Source organism: Corvus hawaiiensis, chromosome 13, assembly GCF_020740725.1.
Source record: "Corvus hawaiiensis isolate bCorHaw1 chromosome 13, bCorHaw1.pri.cur, whole genome shotgun sequence".
In the NCBI taxonomy this organism is placed as follows: Eukaryota; Metazoa; Chordata; class Aves; order Passeriformes; family Corvidae; genus Corvus; species Corvus hawaiiensis.
Window position 1 is genome coordinate 20,572,458 of NC_063225.1, and position 18,672 is coordinate 20,591,129.

The window sequence follows — 18,672 nt, forward strand, 5'->3', positions numbered from 1 at the left end:
GGATCCCAAGGATTTTCCCCTCCAGGGATCCCGAATTCCCGGGATAATCCCGTTATTCCCGGAGCGCTGTTTCCCCTTGGATGAGGATTTTGAGGGGGATCCCACCTTTTATCCCAAAAAAATGAAGGAATTTGGCTCCCGGGGCTGGAATTTTGGGGTTCCGTCCTTCCCGATGATCCAAACCCCTCTGGATGCCCCAAATCCCGGGGTTTTTTTGGGATAGAACGGGGGGGAAACAACGCTCCGGGGGTGCCGGGATTATCCCGGGAATTCGGGATCCCGGGGGGAGAGGAAAATCCTTGGAATCCCCTTATCAGCCGGGAACCCAAACAATCGCTGGCTCCTCGGCTCCGCGGCTCCTCGCTGGATAAACAATTCCCAAAAAATCCGCCGGGAATGTTTCATCCCCATCCCGCTGCCAGCCCGGAACTGCCGGCGACCGTCCCTAGGGATGCCCTTGGAATTGGGGAAGCGCGGCTCTGGCGGGGTGGGGTGGGGCTCATTCCAAGCGGGATATAAACCCAGCCCGCTCCTCCGCTCTTCCCACTCTGAATTCCCAGGGATTCCCCAGGATGCGCTCCCAAATCCGCCTCCCTCCTGGCGCTGCTCGGCTGCTGCGCGCCCCGGCGGCTGCGGCGCCGCCTCTTGGGAAGGGGCGTGGAGCGATCCCAATTCCTGGTCGTGGGGTTGGATGATTCCCATTCCCATTCCCATTCCCATTCCCATTCCCATTCCCAATCCCAGATTCCCGTGGCCGTGCAGTGCCAGGAGGCGCAGCTGGTGGTGACGGTGCACCGGGATCTGTTCGGGAACGGGCGCTTGGTGAGCGCCGCCGAGCTGAGCCTGGGTCCCGCCGCCTGCAAACATTCCCGGCTGGATCCATCCCGGAATACGTCACCTTCAGCGCCGGCCTCCACGAGTGCGGCAGCACCGTGCAGGTGAGTCCTGGCTCCAGCCGGGAATTCCCACCGGGAGAGGCTCCTGGAATGTGGGGGGTAGGTCCCGGTGAGTCCTTGTCCCGATCCCGGGATTCCCACCGGGAGAGGCTCCTGGAATGTGGGGATAGATCCAGGTGAGTCCCGTCCCGATCCCGGCATTCCCACCGGGATTCCCACCGGGAGCGGCTCCTGAGGTCCTGAGGATTCCCGGTTTTACGGGAGATCCCGGTGAGTCCCTGTTCCGTTCGATCCCGGGATTCTCACCGGGATTCTGGCCCTGATTCCATCCTGGAGCGGCTCCGCGGTGTCGGGATAGATCCCGGTGAGTCCCTGTCCCGATCCCGGCATTCCCACCGGCATTCCCACCGGGAGCGGCTCCTGAGGTCCTGCGGATTCCCGGTTTTGAGGGCGATCCAGGTGAGTCCCTGTTCCGTTCCCATCCCGGGAATTCCCACCGGGATTCCCACCTGGAGCGGCTCCCGGGGTGTCGGGATAGATCCAGGTGAGTCCTTGTCCCGATCCCGGCATTCCCACCGGGAGCGGCTCCCGGGTCCTGCGGATTCCGGTTTTGAGGGAGATCCCGGTGAGTCCCTGTTCCGTTTCGATCCCGGGATTCCCACCGGGAGAGGCTCAAGGGGTGTGGGGATAGATCCCTGTGAGTCCCTTCCGATCCCGGCATTCCCACCTGGAACGGCTCCCGGGATGTCGGGATAGATCCCGGTGAGTCCCGTCCCGATCCCGGGAATTCCCACCGGGATTCCCATCGGGAGAGGCTCCAGCGGTGTCCGGATAGACCCCGGTGAGTCCTGGCTCCATCCCGGCATTCCCACCGGGATTCCCACCGGGAGAGGCTCCTGGAGCGGCTCCCGCGGTGTCGGATAGATGCCGGTGAGTCCTTGTCCCGATCCCGGCATTCCCACCGGGAGCGGCTCCTGGGGGGTCCTGCGGATTCCCGGTTTTGAGGGAGATCCCGGTGAGTCTCTGTTCCGTTCCGATCCCGGCATTCCCACGGGAGAGGCTCAAGGGGTGTGGGGATAGATCCAGGTGAATCCCGTCCCGATCCCGGGATTCCCACCGGGATTCCCACCGGGAGCGGCTCCCGGGTCCTGCGGATTCCCGGTTTTGAGGGAGATCCAGGTGAGTCCCTGTTCCGTTTCGATCCCGGCATTCCCACCGGGAGAGGCTCAAGGGGTGTCCGGATAGATCCAGGTGAGTCCCGTCCCGATCCCGGCATTCCCACCTAGAACGGCTCCGGGATGTCGGGATAGATCCGGGTGAGTCCTGGCTCCAGCCGGGAATTCCCACCGGGATTCCCACCGGGAGAGGCTCAAGGGGTGTCCGGATAGATCCGGGTGAGTCCTGGCTCCATCCCGGGATTCCCACCTGGAGCGGCTCCCGGGTGTCCGGGATAGATCCCGGTGAGTCCCGTCCCGATCCCGGGAATTCCCACCGGGATTCCCATCGGGAGAGGCTCCAGCGGTGTCGCGGATAGATCCGGTGAGTCCTGGCTCCATCCCGGCATTCCCACCGGGATTCCCACCGGGAGAGGCTCCTGGAGCGGCTCCCGCGGTGTCGGGATAGATGCCGGTGAGTCCTTGTCCCGATCCCGGCATTCCCACCGGGAGCGGCTCCTGGGGGGTCCTGCGGATTCCCGGTTTTGAGGGAGATCCGGTGAGTCCCTGTTCCGTTCCGATCCGGCATTCCCACCGGGAGAGGCTCAAGGGTGTGGGGATAGATCCCGGTGAATCCCGTCCCGATCCCGGATTCCCACCGGAATTCCCACCGGGAGCGGCTCCGGGTCCTGCGGATTCCGGTTTTGAGGAGATCCAGGTGAGTCCCTGTTCCGTTTCGATCCCGGCATTCCCACCGGGAGAGGCTCAAGGGGTGTCCGATAGATCCAGGTGAGTCCCGTCCCGATCCCGGCATTCCCACCTAGAACGGCTCCCGGATGTCGGGATAGATCCGGGTGAGTCCTGGCTCCAGCCGGGAATTCCCACCGGGATTCCCACCGGGAGAGGCTCAAGGGGTGTCCGGATAGATCCGGGTGAGTCCTGGCTCCATCCCGGGATTCCCACCTGGAGCGGCTCCCGGGGTGTCGGGATAGATCCCGGTGAGATCCCGTCCGATCCCGGGAATTCCCACCGGGATTCCCATCGGGAGAGGCTCCAGCGGTGTCCGGATAGACCCCGGTGAGTCCTGGCTCCATCCCGGCATTCCCACCGGGATTCCCACCGGGAGAGGCTCCTGGAGCGGCTCCCGCGGTGTCGGGATAGATGCCGGTGAGTCCTTGTCCCGATCCCGGCATTCCCACCGGAGCGGCTCCTGGGGGGTCCTGCGGATTCCCGGTTTTGAGGGAGATCCCGGTGAGTCTCTGTTCCGTTCCGATCCCGGCATTCCCACCGGGAGAGGCTCAAGGGGTGTGGGGATAGATCCAGGTGAATCCCGTCCCGATCCGGGATTCCCACCGGGATTCCCACCGGGAGCGGCTCCCGGGTCTGCGGATTCCCGGTTTTGAGGGAGATCCAGGTGAGTCCCTGTTCCGTTTCGATCCCGGCATTCCCACCGGGAGAGGCTCAAGGGGTGTCCGGATAGATCCAGGTGAGTCCCGTCCCGATCCCGGCATTCCCACCTAGAACGGCTTCCGGGATGTCGGGATAGATCCGGGTGAGTCCTGGCTCCAGCCGGGAATTCCCACCGGGATTCCCACCGGGAGAGCTCAAGGGGTGTCCGGATAGATCCGGGTGAGTCCTGGCTCCATCCCGGGATTCCCACCTGGAGCGGCTCCCGGGGGGTGTCGGGATAGATCCCGGTGAGTCCCGTCCCGATCCCGGGAATTCCACCGGATTCCCATCGGAGAGGCTCCAGCGGTGTCCGGATAGATCCCGGTGAGTCCTGGCTCCATCCCGGCATTCCCACCGGGATTCCCACCGGGAGAGGCTCCTGGAGCGGCTCCCGCGGTGTCGGGATAGATGCGGTGAGTCCTTGTCCGATCCCGGCATTCCCACCGGGAGCGGCTCCTGGGGGTCCTGCGGATTCCCGGTTTTGAGGGAGATCCCGGTGAGTCCCTGTTCCGTTCCCATCCCGGGAATTCCCAACCGGAGCGTCTCCCGGGGTGTCGGGATAGATCCAGGTGAGTCCTGGCTCCATCCCGGGTTTCCCACCGGGATTCCCAACGGGAGAGGCTCAAGAGGTGTCCGGATAGATCCGGTGAGTCCCTGTCCCGATCCCGGGAATTCCCACCGGGATTCCCACCTGGAGCGGCTCCCACGGTGTCGGGATAGATCCCGGTGAGTCCTGGCTCCATCCGGGATTCCCACCCGGATTCCAACCGGGAGCGGCTCCTGAGGTCCTGAGGATTCCCGGTTTTGAGGGAGATCCCGGTGAGTCCCTGTTCCGTTCCAATCCCGGGATTCCAACCGGATTCCGGCCGGGATTCCATCCTGGAGCGGCTCCCGGGGTGTCGGGATAGATCCCTGTGAGTCCTTCCCGATCCCGGAATCCCACCGGAATTCCGCCTGGAGCCGCTCCCGGCGCCGCGCGGATTCCCGGTTTTACGGGAGATCCAAGGGCTGCATCCAGCAGCGCTCCCGGGGAGGGAGGAGCGGGAATTCCCTTGGGATCGCAGCGGTTTTCCCACGTTCGTGTTCCCATTCCTCCGGGAAAAGCCCCTTTTCCCTCGGCTTTCATTCAACTCCCTGAGAACTGAGATTTTCCACCCCCTTTTCCCACTTTTCCATCCCCTTTTCCCCTTTTCCACCCCCTTTTCCCCCTTTTCCACCCCCTTTTCCCTCTTTTCCCACTTTCCACCCCCTTTTCCCCCTTTCCCCCCCTTTTCCAGCCCCTTTCCCCCCTTTTTCCACCCCTTTCCCTCTTTTCCCCACTTTTCCACCCCCTTTTCCCCCTTTCCCCCCTTTTCAGCCCCTTTCCCCCCTTTCCCACACGGTTTTTCCCACTTTCCCATCCCCTCAGAGCTTTTCCATCCCTTTTTCCCCGTTTTGCTCCCTCTTTTCCCATTTTTCCATCCCCTTCCCTACTTTTCCATCCCCTTTCCATCCCCTTTTCCCACTTCTCCATCCCCTCAGAGCTTTTCCTTCCCCTTTCCCCCCTTTTTCCTTCCTCTTCCCCCCTTTTCCAGCCTCTTTCCCCCCTTTTCCATGGATCCCCAGCATTCCCGGTCCCTCGGGCGATGCCCCTGGATGTGAGACCACCTTTCCCCATGGAATTCCCGGTTTTTATTCCCAAATTCCCCCCGAATTCCCCCATTTCTTTGAATTCCCGGTCACTCTGGTGACATCACCATGGTGTGGGATTGCTTTTGAATTCCCGGTCACTCTGGTGACATCACCATGGTGTGGGATTGCTTTTCCCATGGAATTCCCCATTTTTATTCCCAAATCCCTCCCAATTCCCGCATTTCTTTGAACTCCCCATCACTCCGATGCCATCCCCATGGTGTGGGACCGCCTTTCCCATGGAATTCCCCATTTTTATTCCCAAATCCCTCCCAGTTCCTCCATTTCTTTGAATTCCCGGTCACTCTGGTGACATCACCATGGCATGGGAACCGCCTTTCCCATGGAATTCCCCATTTTTATTCCCAGATCACCCCAAATTCCCGCATTTCTTTGAACTCCCCATCACTCCTGTGACATCACCGTGGCACAGGACCACTTTTCCCACAGAATTCCCCATTTCCCATTCCCAAATTCCTCCCAATTCCCGCATTTCTTTGAGTTCCCCATCACTCTGGCCATGCTCCCGGATTGTGGGAACCGCCTTTCCCATGGAATTCCCCATTTTTATTCCCAAATCCCTCCCAGTTCCTCCATTTCTTTGAATTCCCCGGTCACGCTGGTGACATCACCATGGAACGGGACCACCTTTCCCATGGAATTCCCCATTTTTATTCCCAAATCCCTCCCAATTCCCGCATTTTCTTTGAGTTCCCCATCACTCTGGCCATGCCCCCAAATTGTGGGAACCGCCTTTCCCACCGAATTCCCCATTTTTTATTCCCAAATCCCTCCCTGTTCCTGCATTTCTTTGGGTTCCCCATCACTCTGGTGACATCCCCATGGTGTGGGACCGCCTTTCCCACGGAATTCCCAATTTTCCTTCCCAGATCTCCCCTGAATTCCCGCATTTCTTTGAACTCCCCATCACTCTGGCCATGCCCCCGAATAGTGGGAACCGCCTTTCCCACGGAATTCCCCATTTTTATTCCCAAATCCCTCCCAGTTCCTCCATTTCTTTGAATTCCCAGTCACTCTGGTGACACCACCATGGCATGGGAACCGCCTTTCCCATGGAATTCCCCATTTTTATTCCCAGATCACCCCAAATTCCCGCATTTCTTTGAACTCCCCCATCACTCCTGTGACATCACCGTGGCACAGGACCACTTTTCCCACAGAATTCCCCATTTCCCATTCCCAAATTCCTCCCAATTCCCCTCATTTCTTTGAGTTCCCCCATCACTCTGGCCATGCCCCCGGATTGTGGGAACCGCCTTTCCCATGGAATTCCCCATTTTTATTCCCAAATCCCTCCCAGTTCCTCCATTTCTTTGAATTCCCAGTCACGCTGGTGACATCACCATGGAACGGGACCACCTTTCCCATGGAATTCCCCATTTCCCATTCCCAGATCCCCCTGAATTCCCCCATTTCTTTGAACTCGCCATCACTCTGGCCATGCCCCCAAATTGTGGGAACCGCCTTTCCCACCGAATTCCCCATTTTTATTCCCAAATCCCTCCCAGTTCCTGCATTTCTTTGGGTTCCCCATCACTCTGGTGACATCCCCATGGTGTGGGACCACCTTTCCCACGGAATTCCCAATTTTCCTTCCCAGATCTCCCCTGAAATTCCCGCATTTCTTTGAGTTCCCCATCACTCTGGCCATGCCCCCGAATAGTGGGGAACCACCTTTCCCATGGAATTCCCCATTTTTATTCCCAAATCCCTCCCAGTTCCTCCATTTCTTTGAATTCCCAGTCACGCTGGTGACATCACCATGGAACGGGACCACCTTTCCCATGGAATTCCCCATTTCCCATTCCCAGATCCCCCTGAATTCCCCCATTTCTTTGAACTCGCCATCACTCTGGCCATGCCCCCAAATTGTGGGAACCGCCTTTCCCACCGAATTCCCCATTTTTATTCCCAAATCCCTCCCAGTTCCTGCATTTCTTTGGGTTCCCCATCACTCTGGTGACATCCCCATGGTGTGGGACCACCTTTCCCACGGAATTCCCAATTTTCCTTCCCAGATCTCCCCTGAATTCCCGCATTTCTTTGAGTTCCCCATCACTCTGGCCATGCCCCCGAATAGTGGGAACTGCCTTTCCCACGGAATTCCCATTTTTATTCCCAAATCCCTCCCAGTTCCTCCATTTCTTTGAATTCCCGGTCACTCTGGTGACACCACCATGGCATGGGAACCGCCTTTTCCCATGGAATTCCCCATTTTTATTCCCAGATCACCCCAAATTCCCGCATTTCTTTGAACTCCCCATCACTCCTGTGACATCACCGTGGCACAGGACCACTTTTCCCACAGAATTCCCCATTTCCCATTCCCAAATTCCTCCCAATTCCCTCATTTCTTTGAGTTCCCCATCACTCTGATGACATCCCCATGGTGTAGAACCACCTTTCCTACAGAATTCCCCATTTTTATTCCCAAATTCCTCCCAATTCCCGCATTTCTTTGAGTTCCCCATCACTCTGGCCATGCCCCCGGATTGTGGGAACCGCCTTTCCCATGGAATTCCCCATTTTTATTCCCAAATCCCTCCCAGTTCCTCCATTTCTTTGAATTCCCGGTCACGCTGGTGACATCACCATGGAACGGGACCACCTTTCCCATGGAATTCCCCATTTCCCATTCCCAGATCCCCCTGAATTCCCCCATTTCTTTGAACTCGCCATCACTCTGGCCATGCCCCCAAATTGTGGGAACCGCCTTTCCCACCGAATTCCCCATTTTTATTCCCAAATCCCTCCCAGTTCCTGCATTTCTTTGGGTTCCCCATCACTCTGGTGACATCCCCATGGTGTGGGACCACCTTTCCCACGGAATTCCCAATTTTCCTTCCCAGATCTCCCCTGAATTCCCGCATTTCTTTGAGTTCCCCATCACTCTGGCCATGCCCCCGAATAGTGGGAACCGCCTTTCCCACGGAATTCCCCATTTTTATTCCCAAATCCCTCCCAGTTCCTCCATTTCTTTGAATTCCCAGTCACTCTGGTGACACCACCATGGCATGGGAACCGCCTTTCCCATGGAATTCCCCATTTTTATTCCCAGATCACCCCAAATTCCCGCATTTCTTTGAACTCCCCATCACTCCTGTGACATCACCGTGGCACAGGACCACTTTTCCCACAGAATTCCCCATTTCCCATTCCCAAATTCCTCCCAATTCCCTCATTTCTTTGAGTTCCCCATCACTCTGATGACATCCCCATGGTGTAGAACCACCTTTCCTACAGAATTCCCCATTTTTATTCCCAAATCCCTCCCAATTCCCGCATTTCTTTGAACTCCCCATCACTCTGGCCATGCCCCCCGGATTGTGGGAACCACCTTTCCCATGGAATTCCCCATTTTTATTCCCAAATCCCTCCCAGTTCCTCCATTTCTTTGAATTCCCGGTCACTCTGGTGACATCACCATGGAACGGGACCACCTTTCCCATGGAATTCCCCATTTTTATTCCCAGATCCCCCTGAATTCCCCCATTTCTTTGAACTCCTGGTCACTCTGATGACATCACCGTGGCACAGGACCGCCTTTCCCACGGAATTCCCCAGTTTTATTCCCAAATTCCCCCCGAATTCCCCCATTTCTTTGAACTCCCCATCACTCCGATGCCATCCCCACGGTGTGGGATCGCCTTTCCCACGGAATTCCCGATTTCCCCATTCCCAGATCACCCCGGATTCCCTGATCTACCGCACGCTGCTCACCTACGAGCCCAGCCCCCGGCAGCAACCCGGCCATCGTGCGCAGCAGCCCGGCCCGTCGTCCCCATCGAGTGCCACTACCCCAGGTGACCCCCATCCCAGTGTTCCCAGTCCATCCCAGTGACCCCATCCCAGTGTTCCCATCCCATTCCAGTGACCCCATTCCTATCCCAGTCTTCCCATTCCTCTCCCAGTGTTCCCATTCCATCCCCAGTGTCCCCAATCCCATCCCAGTGTCCCCACTCCCCTCCCAGTGTCCCCATCCCATCCCAGTGTCCCCATTCCCAATGACCCCATTCCAATCCCAGTGTCCCCATCCCAGTATCCCCATTCCCATCCCAGTGACCCCAATCCCATCCCAGTGACCCCATTCCCATCCCAGTGTCCCCATCCCAGTGTCCCCATTCCCATTCCCAGTATCCCCATTTCCATCCCAGTGTCCCCATCCCAGTATCCCCATTCCCATCCCAGTTTCCCCAATCCCATCCCAGTGTCCCAATTCCATCCCAGTGACCCCATCCCAGTGTCCCCATCCCAGAGTCCCCACTCCTGTCCCCGTTTTCTCCAATCCCATCCCAGTGTACCCATTCCCAATGTTCCCATTCCCATTCCCAGTGTTCCCATTCCATCCCAGTGTCCCTATCCCATCCCGATGTCCCCATTCCCATTCCCAGTATCCCCATCCCATCCCAGTATCCCCATCCCAGTGTCCCCAATCCCATCCCAGTGTCCCAATCCCATCCCAGTGACCCCATCCCAGTGATCCCATCCCAGTGACCCCATTCCATCCCAGTGTCCCCCATCCCAGTGTTCCCACTCCTGTCCCAGTTTTCCCAGTCCCATCCCAGTGTCCCCATCCCAGTGTCCCCATCCCATCCCAGTGTCCCTATTTGCATCCCAGTGTTCCCATCCTAGTATCCCCATTCCCAGTGTCCCCATCCCAGTATCCCCAATCCATCCCAGTGACCCCATTCCCATCCCAGTTTCCCCAGTCCATCCCAATGACCCCATTCCCAATGTCCCCATTCCCATTCCCAGTGTCCCCAACCCAGTGTTCCCACTCCTGTCCCAGTTTTCCCAGTCCCATCCCAGTGTCCCCATCCCAGTGTCCCCAATCCCATCCCAGTGTCCCCATTCCATCCCAGTGTCCCCATCCCAGTGTCCCCAATCCCATCCCAGTGTCCCCATTCCAACCCAGTGTCCCCATTCCATTTGTGACCCCATTCCAGTGACCCCATTCCCATCCCAGTATCTCCAATCCATCCCAATGACCCCATTTCCAGTGACCCCATGCCCATCCCAGTGTCCTTATTTGCATCCCAGTGTCCCCAATCCCAGTATCCCCAATCCATCCCAATGGCCCCATTTCCAGTGACCCCATACCCATCCCAGTGTCCCCATCCCATCCCAGTGTCCCCATTTGCATCCCAGTGTCCCCATCCCAGTATCCCCAATCCATCCCAATGGCCCCATTTCCAGTGACCCCATACCCATCCCAGTTTCTCCATTCCCATCCCAGTCTCCCCATCCCAGGATCCCCAGTCCATCCCAATGACCCCATTTCCAGTGACCCCATGCCCATCCCAGTCTCCCCATCCCAGTATCCCTGACCCCATATCCCTGCTTTTTTCCCAGACGGGACAACGTCACCAGCGGTGCCATCCGCCCCACCTGGGCACCCTTCAACTCCGCCCTGGCGGCCGAGGAGAAGCTCCTGTTCTCGCTGCGCCTCATGAACGGTGCGTGGGGGAATCCGTCGGCATCTTTTTGGGATCGCGGTGTAGGGGGGGGATTAACGGGGCCGCGCCGTCGGCTTTTCCCAGACGATTGGAGCGCCGAGAGGGCCTTCACGGGCTTGCGGCTGGGAGACGTGCTGAACATCCAGGCCGAGGTGGGCACCGAGAGCCACGTGCCGCTGCGGCTCTTCGTGGACTCCTGCGTGGCCACCCTGAGCCCCGGCGCCGAGGCCTCGCCCCACTACGCCATCATTGACTTCAACGGGTCAGTTTGGGGACATTCGGGGATGTTTTGGGGTCTGGGGAGCATCCAGGCGGTGGTGGCACCTCACTGCTCCATCATTGACTTCAACGGGTCAGTTTGGGGACGTTTGGGGATGTTTTGGGGATGTTTTGGGGTCTGGGATAGGGTCAGGAGGTGGTGGCACCTCATCCTGCTCCACTACGTCATCGTTAACATCAACGGGTGAGTTTGGGGATGTTTGGGGACATTTTGGGACGTTTTGGGGTCAGGGGAGCATCCAGGGGGTGGTGGCACCTCAATGCTCCATCATTGACTTCAACGGGTGAGTGTGGGGATGTTTTGGGATGTTTGGGGATGTTTTGGGGTCTGGGATAGGGTCAGGGGATGGTGACACCTCATCTCGCCCCACTGCTCCATCATTGACTTCAATGGGTCAGTTTGGGGACATTTGGGGACATTCAGGGATGTTTTGGGGTCTGGGATAGGGTCCCACTGCTCCATCATTGACTTCAATGGGTCAGTTTGGGGACATTTGGGGACATTCAGGGATGTTTTGGGGTCTGGGATAGGGTCAGGAGGTGGTGGCACCTCGCTGCTCCATCATTGACTTCAACGGGTCAGTTTGGGGACATTCGGGGATGTTTTGGGGTCTGGGGAGCATCCAGGGGGTGGTGGCACCTCATCCTGCTCCGCTACATCATCGTTGACTTCAACGGGTCAGTTTGGGGACGTTTGGGGACGTTTTGGGGACGTTTTGGGGTCTTGGGGGCATCCAGGGGGTGGTGGCACCTCGCTGCTCCATCGTTGACTTCAACGGGTCAGTTTGGGGACGTTTGGGGACATTTGGGGATGTTTTGGGGTCTGGGGAGCATCCAGGCAGTGGTGGCACCTCGCTGCTCCATCATTGACTTCAATGGGTCAGTTTGGGGATGTTTGGGGATGTTTTGGGGTCTGGGATAGGGTCAGGAGTGGTGACACCTCATCCTGCTCCATTACATCATCGTTAACATCAACGGGTGAGTTTGGGATGTCTGGGGACATTTTGGGGGACGTTTTGGGGTCAGGGGAGCATCCAGGGGGTGGTGGCACCTCCAGTGCTCCATCATTGACTTCAACGGGTGAGTTTGGGGACATTTGGGGACGTTTGGGGATGTTTTGGGGTCTGGGACAGGGTCAGGAGGTGGTGGCACCTCACTGCTCCATCATTGACTTCAACGGGTCAGTTTGGGGACATTTGGGGGACGTTTGGGGACACTTCAGGGACATTTTGAGGACACCTTGGGAACACTTTGGGGACACTTTGGGGACCTTTTCGGACACTTTGAGGCCCTTTTGGGGACACTTTGAGGACCTTTTGGGAACACTGAGGACCTTTTTGGGTACACTTTGGGGACATTTTGGGGACACTTTGAGGACACTTTGGGGACATTTGGAGGGACACAGTGGGGACACTTTGAGGTCACTTTGGGGTCATTTGAGGGACATTTTGGGGATGTTTTGGGGACACTTCGGGGACATTTTGAGGACACTTTGGGAACATCTTGGGGACACTTTGGGGACATTTGGAGGACACATTGGGGACACTTTGAGGTCACTTTGGGGTCATTTGAGGACATTTTGGGGGACACTTTGGGGATGTTTTGGGGACACTTCGGGGACATTTTGAGGACACTTCGGGGACATTTTGAGGACACTTTGGGGACATCTTGGGGACACTTCGGGGACATTTTGGGAACATTTTGGGGTCACTGAGGACCTTCTGAGGACCTTTTTGGGTTCACTTTGAGGACAGTTTGGGAACATTTTGGGGACACTTTGAGGACCTTTTCAGGACACTTTGGGGACACTTTGAGGACCTTTTGGGGACATTTTGGGGACCTTTTGAGAACATTTTGAGGACATTTTGGGAACATTTTGGGGACATTTTTGGGAATACTTTGGGGACACTGAGGACACTTTGAGGACCTTTTGGGGACCTTTTGGGACACTTTGGGGACCTTTTGGGGACATTTGGGGTCACTTTGGGGACACTTTGAGCACATTTTGGGAACATTTGGGGTCACTTTGAGGACACTTTGAGGACCTTTTGGGAACATTTTGGACTTTGGGAACATTTTGGGGTCATTTGAGCACATTTTGGGAACATTTTGGGGTCATTTTGGGGACACGTAGGGGACACTGAGGACCTTTTGGGGGACAGTTTGGGGACACTTTGGGGTCATTTGAGCACATTTTGGGAACATTTTGAGGACCTTTTGGGGACCTTTTGGGACACTTTGGGGACCTTTTGGGAACATTTTGGGGTCACTCTGAGGACACTTTGGGAACACTTTTGGGGACACTCTGAGGAGCTTTTGGGGTCACTTTGAGCACGTTTTGGGAACATTTTGGGGTCACTTTGAGGACCTTTTGGGGACACTTGGGGGACATTTTGAGGACCTTTTGGGGACATTTTGAGGACACTTGAGGACATTTTGGGGTCATTTGAGCACATTTTGGGAACATTTTGGGGACACCTTGAGGACCTTTTGGGGACCTTTAGGGGTCACTTTGAGGACAATTTGGGAACATTTTTGGGGACACTTTGAGGACACTTCGGGGACACTTTGGGGGACGTTTTGAGGACACCTTGGGAACACTTTGGGGACACTTTGGGGGACCTTTTCGGACACTTTGAGCACCTTTTGGCAACACTTTGGGGACCTTTTGGGGACACTTCGGGGACATTTTGAGGACATCTTTAGGACCTTTTGGGAACATTTGGGGGCCACTGAGGACCTTTTGAGGACCTTTTGGGGTCACTTTGAGAACAGTTTGGGAACACTTTGGGGACAGTTTGGGGTCACTTTGAGCACATTTTGGGAACATTTTGGGGACACTTTGAGGACCTTTCGAGGACCTTTCGAGGACCTTTTGGGGTCACTTTGGGGCCACTTGTGGTGCCACCCCGCGCTGTGAGCCCGCGCCCCGCAGGTGCCTGGTGGACGGGCGCTCGGACGCCACCGGCTCGGCCTTCGTCACGCCGCGGCCCCGGCAGGACGTGCTGCGCTTCCAGATCGACGCCTTCCGCTTCGCGGTGCGACCCCCGCAACCTGGTAGCGCCCTTGGGGCCACCCCGAGGACCCCGAAAGCCCCTTCCCGCGCCTCGGTGGCCCCCGCGGCGTGTCCCCAAAGTGTCCCTTCCCGCGCAGATTTACATCACGTGCCACCTGAAGGTGACACCGGCCGAGCAGAGCCCGGACGCGCTCAACAAGGCCTGCTCCTTCAACAAGGCCCTCAACACGTGAGTGGCGCCCTTGGGGGGCATCTTGGCACGCCGGTGGCACCGGGTGGTGGCATGGGGTGACCGCTGTCCCCTCGTCACCCGCAGCTGGGCGCCCCGTGGAGGGGACAAGGGACATCTGCCAGCTGCTGCGAGCTGGGCAACTGCGGCTCGGCCGCGCTGGCCCGGAGCGTGCGGCCAGTGGAGAACTGGAGCGGGCATCGCTTTCCGCCGGCAGGATGGGGATGGTGAGGGGACAGCGGGACAGGGGGACACTGGGGACACTGGGGACGCTGGGGATACTGGGGGGATACTGGGGATACTGGGGACACTGGGGATACTGGGGGACAGGGGGGAAGGGGGGGCACACTGGGGACAAGGGGACACTGGGGATACTGGGGACACTGGGGACACTGGGGACAGGGGGATGGGGGGCACACTGGGGACAGGGGGACACTGGGGACAGGGGGACACTGGGACACTGGGGACACTGGAGACATGGGGACACTGGGGACAGGGGGAATGGGGGGCACACTGGGGACAAGGGGGACACTGGGGATACTGGGGACACTGGGGACAAGGGGGACCAGGGGGACCACTGGGGACAGGGGGACACTGGGGACAGGGGGGACAGCGGGGGGGATCCCTCGTTGTGGTCCCTCATTGTTGTCACACATTGTTGTCCCCTCTCTGTCCCTGTCACTGTCCCCGTCTCTGTCCCCCTCTGTCCCCTCTCTGTCCCCTCCCTCTCCCTTCTCTGTCCCTCTCTGTCCCCTCTCTGTCCCTCTCTGTCCCTCCCTGTCCCTCCCTGTCCCCCGTCCCTGTCCCCTCCCTGTCCCCCTTCTGTCCCTCCCTGTCCCTCTCTGTCCCCTCTCTGTCCCTCCCTGTCCCTCCCTGTCCCCTCCCTGTCCCCTCCCTCTCCCTCTCTGTCCCTCCCTGTCCTCCTCCCTGTCCCCTTCTGTCCCTCCCTGTCCCTCTCTGTCCCCTCTCTGTCCCCTCTCTGTCCCTCCCTGTCCCCTCTGTCCCCTCTCTGTCCCCTCTCTGTCCCTCCCTCTCCCTCCCTGTCCCCTCTGTCCCCTCCCTCTCCCTCCCTGTCCCTCTCTGTCCCTCCCTGTCCCCCTTCTGTCCCTCCCTATCTCCCCTCTGTCCCCCTCCCTGTCCCCTCTCTGTCCCCTCCCTCTCCCTCTCTGTCCCTCCCTGTCCCTCTATCCCCTCCCTCTCCCTCCCTGTCCCTCTCTGTCCCTCCCTGTCCCCTTCTGTCCCTCCCTATCCCCCCTCTGTCCCCTCCCTGTCCCTCTCTGTCCCCTCCCTCTCCCTCTCTGTCCCTCCCTGTCCCTCTCTGTCCCTCTATCCCCTCCCTCTCCCTCCCTGTCCCCTCTCTGTCCCCTCCCTGTCCCTCTGTCCCCCTCCCATCCCTCCCCCCTCCCCCTCCCCATCCCCAGGCCCCGCGGCCGAAGCCGACGTGGTCATCGGTCCAGTGCTGCTCTCCAAGTGGCCAGCGGGGCCAGCAGCCCACAGGGCCACCAAGGTGAGTGCAGCGGGCCGGTGGCCGCGGTGCCCAGCGGGCGGTGCCCACGCCGGTGCCCCTCGGTGCCACCTTTGTGTCCTTTTGCAGGAGAGGCGCCGCTGGGCACGGGCACGGTGCTGGCCTGCGCCCTGGCCACCGTGGCCGTGGCCGGAAGTGGCCGTGGCCGGAGCCGTGCTGGGCCATCGGCCTGGGGCGCCGCGGCGGCGGCCCGGAGCGCGGCCTGAGGTGGCCACAATTCCCAATAAATGCCCGAAGGACCAGCGGGGTCTCTGGGGGGCCACTGGGGGGGAACGGGGCGGGGAATGGGGGGGGGGGGGGAGGGCGGCTGGGGCTGGGCCTGGGACCCCACTCCGGGGCCAGTGGCACCAGTTCACCCCAGTGGCAACCAGTTCATCCCAGTGGCACCATCCCAGTGGCACCAGTTCCATCCCAGAGTCACCAGTTCATCCCAGTGGCACCATCCCAGTGGCACCAGTTCATCCCAGTGGCACCAGTTCATCCCAGTGGCACCATCCCAGTGTCACCAGTTCATCCCAGTGGCACCAGTTCCCATCCCAGTGTCACCATCCCAGTGTCACCAGTTCATCCCAGTGTCACCATTCCATCCCAGTGTCACCATCCCAGTGTCACCAGTTCATCCCCAGTGTCACCCAGTTCCCATCCCAGTGTCACCACCCCAGTGTCACCAGTTCATCCCAGTGTCACCATTCCATCCCAGTGTCACCAGTTCCATCCCAGTGTCACCATCCCAGTGTCACCAGTTCATCCCAGTGGCACCAGTTCCATCCCAGTGTCACCATCCCCAGTGTCACCAGTTCATCCCAGTGGCACCAGTTCCCATCCCAGTGTCACCATCCCAGTGTCACCAGTTCATCCCAGTGGCACCATCCCAGTGTCACCCAGTTTCATCCCAGTGGCACCATTCCATCCCAGTGGCACCATCCCTAGTGTCACCAGTTCATCCCAGTGTCACCAGTTCCATCCCAGTGTCACCAGTTCCCATCCCAGTGTCACCACCCCCAGTGTCACCAGTTCATCCCAGTGTCACCAGTTCCATCCCAGTGTCCCCATCCCAGTGTCACCAGTTCATCCCAGTGCACCAGTTCCATCCCAGTGTCACCATTCCAGTGTCACCAGTTCATCCCAGTGGCACCAGTTCCATCCCAGTGTCCCCATCCCAGTGTCACCAGTTCATCCAGTGTCACCATTCCATCCCAGTGTCACCATCCCAGTGTCACCAGTTCATCCCAGTGTCACCAGTTCCCCATCCCAGTGTCACCACCCCAGTGTCACCAGTTCATCCCAGTGTCACCATTCCATCCCAGTGTCACCAGTTCCATCCCAGTGTCACCATCCCAGTGTCACCAGTTCATCCCAGTGGCACCAGTTCCCATCCCAGTGTCACCATTCCATCCCAGTGTCACCAGTTCATCCCAGTGTCACCAGTTCCATCCCAGTGTCACCATCCCAGTATCCCCATCCCAATCCCAGTGTCCCCATCCCATTCCCAGTGTCCCCATCCCAGTGTCCCCAATCCCATCCCAGTGTCCCAATCCCAGTATCCCCATCCCCATCCCAGTGTTCCCATTCCCATCCCAATATCCCCAATCCCATCCCAGTGTCCCCTTTCCATCCCAGTATCCCCATCCCCATCCCAGTGTCCCCATCCCAGTGTCCCCATTCCCATCCCAGTGTCCTCAATCCCATCCCAGTGACCCCATTCCCATCCCAGTGTCCCCATTCCCAGTGTCCCTACTCCTGTCCCAGTATCCCCATCCCAGTGTCCCCATTCCCACCCCAGTGTCCCCATTCCCACCCCAGTGTCCCCATTCCCAGTGTCCCCACTCCTGTCCCAGTATCCCCATCCCAGTATCCCCATTCCCATCCCAATATCCCCAATCCCATCCCAGTGTCCCCAATCCCATCCCAGTGTCCCCATTCCATCCCAGTATCCCAATCCCCATCCAGTATCCCCATCCCAGTATCCCCAATCCCATCCCAGTATCCACATCCCAGTGTCCCCATCCCATCCCAGTGTCCCCATTCCCAGTGTCCCCACTCCTGTCCCAGTGTCCCCCATCCCAGTATCCCCATTCCCATCCCAGTGTCCCCATCCCAGTGTCCCCATTCCCATCCCAATGTCCCCATCCCAGTATCCCCATCCCTTCCCAGTGTCTCCATCCCAGAATCCCCATTCCCCATCCCAATATCCCCAATCCCATCCCAGTATCTCCATCCCCATCCCAGTGACCCCATCCCAGTATCCCCATTCCCATCCCAGTGTCCCCATCCCAGTATCCCCCATTCCCATCCCACTCTCCCCCCACCCCCACCCCATTCCTGCCCCCATTCCCAACCCAAAAACTTCCCAATCCCTCCTTCCAGTCTCTCCCAGTTTAAAAAAGCCGCGAAACCAGAAAAAAATCCCCTGGAAAAGCCCTTGGGAATTCCATCCCAGAATTCCCGGAGCTGTTTCTTTTCCCGAAAATTCCCAAGGATTTCAGAATTCCGGAGCTGCCCGGATTTCCTTGGATTCCCTCGGGAAACGGGGGAAAAAAACCGGGGGAAAATTCGGGATGGGAAAGATTCCGAGGAGTCCTCGTGGCTCCGTCTCTTTAGAATGGGAAAAGTGGGAATTCTGGGGGGAGGGGGATGCGGAGAGCGGGAGCGGCGACATTCCCGGGATTCGGCTGCCGTCAGGATCTGCGGGGAAACACGGGAAAATGCTGGAAAATTCCATGCGAGAGGTGGAAAACCCCAAATCCAACCCCCAAATCCTGGAAAAATTCTGTGGGAAAGGAGGGAAAAACCCCAAATCCAGCCCCAAATCCAACCCCAAATCCAGCCCCAAATCCTGGAAAATTCTGTGGGAAAGGAGGGAAAACCCCAAATCCAACCCCAAATGCCAGAAAATTCCGTGGGAAAGGAGGAAAAAACCCCAAATCCAGCCCCAAATCCCAGAAAATTCCGTGGGAAAGGTGGAAAAACCCAAAT

General features: G+C 58.4%; 1 protein-coding gene across 1 annotated transcript; it reads left to right on the top strand.

Annotated features, from left to right (window-relative positions):
* Nucleotides 1-723: 723 nt before the first annotated feature.
* On the top strand, nt 724-15,942 carry LOC125332759 (zona pellucida sperm-binding protein 3-like; the record flags this gene model as incomplete). Its single annotated transcript, XM_048318009.1, is given in 13 exon segments — nt 724-889; nt 892-938; nt 8,874-8,924; nt 8,926-8,964; nt 8,966-8,994; nt 10,544-10,647; nt 10,732-10,909; nt 13,862-13,964; nt 13,966-13,983; nt 14,080-14,171; nt 14,259-14,398; nt 15,593-15,678; nt 15,766-15,942. Coding segments are annotated over 13 exon segments (1,230 nt in total), but the record flags the coding sequence as incomplete, so codon positions are not given.
* Nucleotides 15,943-18,672: the final 2,730 nt, after the last annotated feature.